The following is an 8,187-nucleotide window of genomic DNA, read 5'->3' on the forward strand; positions in this document are numbered from 1 at the left end:
CTACAGAGGTAGGGACCTAATGTGTGAACTTTTGTTCCTACTAAGTAAATATTTTGCAGGTCTATTAAGACAAAAGAGACAACCATATTTCACCTGTTTAGCTCTATTTCATGTTTTCACTTAAATATTGCAGTCCACTGTGTTGTGGTAAGCCTGCTAATTAGTGAAAGATAAAGCAGTTCCCAGTAGCAAAGCTCTGGCAGCTGAAGCCTACTCTTTGATAAGTCTGATAATTCTTCGTTCCATCTTGCCTGTGCTCTTCCACAATTGAAAATAACCATGATTTTAAACACTTTGTTTTAAACAAAACAAAGACAATTTTTCAGTTGCGCACTTCCAGTGCTTACCTGGTATTTCAATATTCGCCTCTTTTCCTGCAACACTGAAATCCAAAAACTACAGGGCCTGCTGTGCTTCTAATGTTACTTAATAGAGCTTCCAGGTGAAATGCGATGCCACAACCGCTAAGTTATTTGGACTTAAAGATGAAATCCAGTTTAAGCTGAGTTGCACTAAAGCAAGTTCTTGTTCTTAAAAAAAATTAATGTAACAATGTACAGTCTTTATCTTCAAATTCCTCTTTAGGAGATCTCAAGCCATAAGCTGTTAAATCTGTTGAAAACCTTCCCTGACTTGAAGGTTTCTACATCAAGTTTTGCAGTACAGCAGCTCTTCCCTTGAAACTATCCATCCTGGTTAAATATAAACACAGGAAAAGCATTCAGTGGATTCCTCTGACTGATGATTTGGTGTTTCCTATATATAAAGCATGACTCCTCTAGAGGAGGGAAAAAAAAGCTACAATTTGGACTGTACAGGCTGCAAACAGGCTTAGACCATACCCAGATCCTGTGCCAGTGTGCAATGCAGACAGTATTCCAGATGAGTGAACAGCTTTAACAAGAGCTTACAAAACACCATGGCATTCTGCTCTGCAGGGGACAAATATGTTGTCCACCAGCTTGAGGTTCTACCAGGTCACTACCCTCTTACCAGCAGCATGTTATCAGAAAGATTCTGTGCTCCCAAGAAACAAAATGAGCCTTTTCCTTCTGAGCTGCTGAAACAGTATTTTACTGCAGCTAGCAAAAGCAAAGCAGCACTTTTTTAGTGCCAACACCAATGCATATTGCTTACCTGCACTTTGGGAGGACTGAATTCAAGATTGTAGACTCTGCCACTGGCAGGGGGGATCCAGCGTGCTGTGAGCCGACACTTTATGGTCTCAAATGGCACATCTAGGTCAATCACAGTATCTATGTGACATTCTTTGTCAAGGGCTTCTGCCTGAGCAACTGTTCTGGGGAAACCTTTTTAAAAGAAACAACTTCATAAAATTCCAAAAGGAGAGTTATAGCAAAAATTACTTGGTTGAGTCATTAGAGAAAATAATTGTTAGACAGAAAAAAAAAACCCAGAATCAGTCATATTGTATAAAGACTGAAGAGACGTCAGATTTTCCAATATTTTTCAGTGTGTCATGGCATTTAAAGTTGTTAAATGTCTCCCAGCTTTCATTTCTTCATTTCAGTTAATCATCTTCACAAAAGTGCAACAATAATTGCAGAAAGACCCCATATTCATATGTACCATATGAATATGCATAAAAGCACTGTGTACACATTTAGAATAATAAAGGCTCCAGTGAAAAGTTTCACTCAGAAGTCTGAACAACCTAGAAACATTTGTGACGTCTCTTACTTTCATAGCTGTGTGGGTCTGGGTTAAGGTGGTGGCCATTACAAACCCCTTCTATTCAGTCACAGTAAACAAAATGTATTTACCAGAGGCAGTCCAGGACTTAGAAGGGTTCTAAAAGTTTTAGTATATCAAACTGTTCTCAGATATGATGACTGTGAGAATACTCAGGCTGATTAGGAACCTGTCTCTTCACTTTAAAGATGCTGCATTTTGCCCCATGAACTCTGTGGCTCCCTACTCTATGGCTTGAACTTAGGAGGGGTGTAGTGGGAACAAAACAAGAAAGCCAAAGTCTCCACAAAGAATTTAAAATGAAAAATTGAGCACAAGACCTTCAGCGGTCAAAGCTCCTGCAGAACATGCTATTGCATCCTATATTCACTGGAGCAATGCCTCTCCTCAGAAAGCTCTAGCATAGTTTCAATGTTCTTCAGTAGCTTGTAATTTGCATCATGCTGTACAAGTAAACTTCTGCATAAAGGCAAGTACCAATATGTACAAACTTAAAAAACACTTGCATAACATTGGTTGATCTGTCCATTGCATGAGTAAGGAAAAGTGTTAAAAAAAGACAGTTAATAAACTCAGACCAAGTGCTTGCTTGTGCATTAAGTCTCTTGCACCTGGTTTGCATCACAGTCATGAGCTGCCCTCATCCTATTTCTCACACATTCACATTATCTCATGGAAGTGCTTCTAAATGTTAAGAGCAGAGGAGGAGGCAGGTCTTCAACACTGCTTTTGAACACTGTTACTATTAGCAAGCCACCACGCTTGCTATTCAAGAACTGCAATTCTTTCTTACTATTAGCAGCCACCACACTTCTAAGTTATGCAGCTGCAAAATGAGTTTGCTTTGGGACTGAATAATGAGAAAATTCCTCAACGAATTGAAGTGTCTTTACAAAAGCATTTCATTGAAATTGAACCAGCATTTTCTACATACAGTGTTTTCTCAATACAGAAAAAGATCTGCAAGATGTGTTGAATTATGAAAATTCCAGGAACACAGAGAAAAGTGCCCTAAATTATACAGCACATAAATCTAAATAGATTATACCCACAGACACATACAGCTAAGACTGCTATGTCTGCTATGACTCTAGAAGCCACCAACCTATCTTAAGGCAGTAAACAGGTATTTGGCTAAGTGAACATACAAGCCGTTCAGAATTGAGCTAGCTGACCCCATCTATTTGTTCTGCATTGCAGTTACCAAACAAAAGATTTCAGGTTAACATATTTCAACAGAACAGTGTTGTTCCTGCAAAGTCCATTATGCCAGAGCTATCCCCAGTGCAATTCACTGCGTCTCATTACAAATGCTGATGCAGACAAAATTTCTGCTCCAAAAGTTTAAAGGCAGGAGCATGTTAACATGCAACAGAAATTGATCTATTCTCGTATGGTCTCAACACAATCGTCCTGCTGAGAGGTGCCAGTGGGCACAGCTGTACTGCTGCACATCCAGATCCATAAGACTGGAACTATGTGTAAGTTGGACCTGGAACTAAAGAAAAAAAACCCAGTATCTGCAGTTTGTTGCTTTATTGTTTAGGTTTCATTGTGCTGTTCACTGTGGGAATGAAGCCTTTATCTCAGGGAGGGACCCAACTGTGACGAAAGCCACCAGAACAGATCACTCTATGTAGGAGCAACTATAATAAAGCACTACGGGACAGAGATCACTGTGGACTTTTCACTCCCTCTAAATAAAAATGCCTCACCAATAACTTTCTAGTTTTAACTACTGAGACAGGTTGGGACTAGAGTCTGATGAAACACGCATCCAGCCTAGACGCTATTTCTGTGGTATGCATCCAACTGTAGTCCCATGGGCTGGAATAACAAGAGCCATCCAGTTCAAGAAGACAGCAGCAAATGGCATTTTCTCTCTAACTGTGAATGCTGAAACAATGATCTTACACTGCAGAACTGTGAAACAGTTCACTCTGGAGAACAGAATCAAACAGCAAATGAAGGACACCTTTTAGGGCATTTGAGCAATGGTTTTTATTACACTCCACACTGCTACAGTACTTTTCCATACTTACCCTGTTACTGCATCACATGCCTACCTTCCTATTTAAATAATTCCAAAGCCCCATCCTTCAAAAATTTTCCGTTTCCTAAGGACTTTAATAAGAAAAGTCTTTAAAAAAGAAACTTCTCAATGCATATTTCAAAGGGGAAATACCATATAAATTATCATAAAAAATACCAGAATTGCCAGAAATTTTACTGAGGTGTTGAACTATCCTTTTCAACATGAGTTAAATATCCCTGTAATGTTCTGAAGGCAGGATGCACCCAAAGTATATTTCAGCCAAAGAAACTGGGGCAGACTATCTGCTTAAAGTTTTACAACAAGCTGGCAGCAAGCAACCAAAGCAGTTCGTCTTCCAGAGCAGATTTTCTCTCCACATGTAGTGACATCCAGCATGCTAACTTACCATCCAATAACCAGTTGTACCGGTCTAGACCTTTTAGCTCATTCAGCATTAGTTGTGTCATGATGTCATCTGGAATAAGCTGCCCTTGATCAATGTAGGACTTGGCAAGGATTCCAACTTCTGCGAAAGTAAGAGAAGTTGCATTACACTATCTCTGACCCCCAGCAAGTGAAAAAAATCCCACAAGCCTGCAAAAAAGTTGTTTTGATCAGGATGACACAGAGAAGTTGTAAAGAAGACAGACAGCGTGCTTGCCTGTCTTAAAAAAATGGACAATCAGCTAGGATCTGACCATGCAAATATTTATCAGATTAATTTGATCCATCTATAGTTTCACAGACCGTAACAGGACAAACCACACCTCTATCCTCACATCCTCTGAGTAAGTTTACTAGTATGTATTCATAATATTAAGTTCCAAAAACTAAAATGAGGAGAGGCCATTAGGCACGAATCTTCAAAATAGGAAATACAGAGAATAGAAATTGATTAAGATATCAGCCCTCAGACTTCTGAAAAGGAAGTTATTTTCTCAGCTTAGTGGCTAGTTTCTAACTTATGCTTAGGCTTCATTACAAAGATAAATGCCTTTGGCATTTAAGAAAGCAGTCTGCAGTGGGGCATACTTGCCAGATATGTATTTTTATGATTACTAGAGTTACAAGAGGATGTTTATAGATATTGTACACTATTTATGGGAACACACAGACACTAGTATTTTCCCATTGAACTGCCTAACCTTTCGTACCAGTCATTTATCCGACTGGCTCAGAAAAATTCCATCTATGCATCATAGTTCCAGATATCACGCAACACTACTATATGGCAGGCAATAGCGTGCTGTAGTTCACCCAAATCATGGGTATAGCCCGGAAGAAATTCAGTTGCCTGGGTTATGTCCTAGGAACAAAGTTTCCGTATCTTCCATTTATAAAACAATTACCCAGTTATGTTAAGTCACCCAGAAGAGCAGCTAGACTGGTTTCGTTGTGAATCTGCAGAAGCCTTTACTTGCAGTCAGTTCGGATCTAGTTACAGAAAACTAAACAGAAGAGAAAATGGGGTGGGCTGGCACATCCACACAAGATATGACCACTTTCAGCAGAAAGCAATGACAAATGTCAGTCCCATCACTCAGTGCACTGAATGTGCAACAGGACAGAGGCCCTTCCTCAGATGAGGCAACTGAAAAGCAATACTTGTCCTCAAACAATAGCTTTGGTGATGAGAAAAAAAAAAAGCACTAAAGGAGCAATTTCCCCTTGCTGCCTGTTCACGTCTGTAGTCAGGCTTTGAAAAGTACAAAGACCATTTAGAAATAGGCACTATGCACCTTGGCCAGACTTCAAATAATGCTCACTATGTGGAAAAGAGTCAGTCAGTGGTGTCTGAGTCCTCCAGCACATCACAAACTGGAAAGAAGGTGACCATCTGCCTGGTTACAAGGTGTCTCTTCTTCTCGCTACCTCTCTTCTTCATACCTCTTCTATTATTCAACTGTGCTTTGAACCATGTACCCTGCAAAAGTAGGTTGGGAGGAGGAATAAATCACATCTAGATAGTTTAATGTGTACTTGATGCTTGGCTCTGCTACTGATTTATGTTGCTCTAGCCACAATGATATAAAAACCTGCACCAGGCAAGGTTCACAGGGAACGATTCTAACTTTCTTTGGAAAGATTCATGGGTTTCTGGGCTCAGAGAGGTTTAGAACATGGCAAACTATTTTTAGACCAGCAGAGCTTGAAAAATGCTGACTTTTGGCCCTCTCTGCAGAACTCAGGTCAGTTAGAAAGTCACAATTGCAGAAGGAAAAAAATAGGCACAACTGTACCCAAATAGTCATATATAAGGACAAAAGGCTGGTATACTAGACCATAACTTTTTTTCACCCCTGCTGTTGGGAGTGGGATTTCATGGGGTTTTGTGTAGGTTTTATTTAGTTCTGGATTTTTTCAGGTTGGGTCTGAAACCACCACGGGCATGGTAGTCTTCAGAATTACAGGTAATACAGATTTCTTTCCTTTCCAGGTGATGACAGGTATCCATGTTCTATGGTTTTACTGAAGATTGGCACATTCTAACCATATTACAGCAAATAAGCTCTAGCCATAATCAGACAATAATTACCTTAGCATTAGAGAGGTGGTCACAGACTCTCCACTCTCCCGTAGAACATGATAATAACTGCAAATTTTCAACAGGACTTTTCAACATTTTCACAAGACAGCAAATGCAAAATTTGCACTGTATAACTACTATTAACCATATCTAATTTTCCAAGGGCTTTAACTGCCCATCTTAGTGTAACACATTTCCCAAAGACTTGGAAATTGCAGGACACTTCTATTGTGATCAAAACTCGTGAATCTTTGCCTTGACTGAACTTATCAAGGCTCTCTGAGTTTCCTCTCAGTTGTTCTCCTGTTTCCAGTGTACTACCTCGTCCTGCTACCTCATACATCATCTCAACCCTCTGGAAAACATTTCTGCAACTAGTGACTGATTTTCAATGAAATTGCAATAGTTTCATCTGGGTTTACTTGAGCAAGAAACTCTATAGGAGATTCTGGTAAATTCTGCTCTAGCTAATTTAGAGCAAACTTCACCTCTAAACCATCTTCTGACTTCTTTCCTCATAGTCTGCATTTTAATGTGGCTGTTAAAATTCCATTTCACACCTTTGCTCTCCTTCACAGTCTTTCATCTATCCAACCCACCTAGAATTCTTTGTGTAATCACTTCTCTCTCCATCACTTCAGGCTCCTTTCTCAATTCAAGCAGTATGATATTTCCACTTGCAATTTCCTCTTCTCACACAACCTTCAGCTTGGTTCTGGTGCTCTATGGTCTTGCACAAAACCTAAAGTATTTAGCAAACATTGAAAACCTCAAAGCACTTGGTAAAATAACATATTTCCTTCATTTTTTGGAATGGCTGTCCACTAGGTCCTACACTGAAAGTTCATAACAGAAGTTTTGTGACCCCCTGCAAATAAAAACTTATGATTGTGCAACCAAATAGAAATAGCATGAATATGATCAGATATGTCTGTGCAGGTGTGCTCATAGCAAATTCTTAACTTATGGATATCAACTACAGTAAAGTCAGTCACTGTACCAAAGTCATTATCCTTACTGAGTAAACAGAATTTCTGTGAAGACAGATGCAAATCATGTAACAATTGATTTCAAAATAGAGATAAATTTTCACCTTCAAACATGCTTATGAGTATTCCAAAACTAAGACTTCCAGTTACCTAAGCATAATACTACCGTGATACAAGTGAATGTAGAACTTTACAGCTTGAAGTTGCTGGAAATAATAACACTCTCACTTCATCACGTGCAGCCTGAGATGGCTCTTACAAGGTTTTTCACCCCAGCACATAGAAAAGCAGATGTGGAAGTCAGAAGGGAACCTTCCATCATTGCAAAAATCCACCAGAGAGAGGGACTGTGGCATCTCATCTGAGGCTAGAGGACAAGCTAGGACTATACAGCAAAAATAATTAATATCTTTACCTAGTATGAGCACCACTGTATGTAAGCACAGACCACGCTGAAACCTAAGCATGATATGAACTGGTAAGACAATAATAATTTTTTAAGCTATGCAGTTTGAAAATTTTGCCCATTGTTTTTTTTGAAAGCACCACTATGTTATGCCTACCAGCTCAGGACTAGGCCTAATTTTGGAATTAACAATTAACAATTCTAAGTGCCTCTACTTCTAGCCATCAAATGAATACCTGAAAAGATCTGATTGTCCAAAACCCCTTCTCTTGCCCTGCCTGTTAAAAAATATGAGTATTTTTCCCTTTTAAGATGCTTCCAGCTGGAAAAACCATAAGAAACGATCAGAGCTACTAGAAACACCTACAAAAACCACTGGGTGCTTACAAAAAGCACCAAGACAAGGAAAAAATTAGGTGTAACAAAACACGAATAACGGGATAACTCCAGATAACCCCGTTCACCTTTTTCCTGAAGAGGCTGGCAAGTGACAGCTCGTGGAGGATCCACGGCTGCA

General features: G+C 39.5%; 1 protein-coding gene across 1 annotated transcript in view; it reads right to left on the reverse strand.

The window, feature by feature from the left end:
* Positions 1-5,648, reverse strand: part of AK3 (adenylate kinase 3) — a 9,252-nt gene extending 3,604 nt beyond the window's left edge. The window contains exons 1-3 of the mRNA XM_008632544.2: positions 5,621-5,648; positions 4,155-4,274; positions 1,138-1,310 (exon numbers count right to left, since the gene is read on the reverse strand). Of these exons, the coding sequence (XP_008630766.2) occupies positions 1,138-1,310; positions 4,155-4,274; positions 5,621-5,633 (306 nt within the window). The 5' untranslated portion in view covers positions 5,634-5,648. The remainder of the gene's footprint in view (positions 1-1,137; positions 1,311-4,154; positions 4,275-5,620) is intronic.
* Positions 5,649-8,187: the final 2,539 nt, after the last annotated feature.

Source organism: Corvus brachyrhynchos, unplaced genomic scaffold (assembly GCF_000691975.1).
Source record: "Corvus brachyrhynchos isolate BGI_N302 unplaced genomic scaffold, ASM69197v1 scaffold194, whole genome shotgun sequence".
NCBI lineage: Eukaryota > Metazoa > Chordata > Aves > Passeriformes > Corvidae > Corvus > Corvus brachyrhynchos.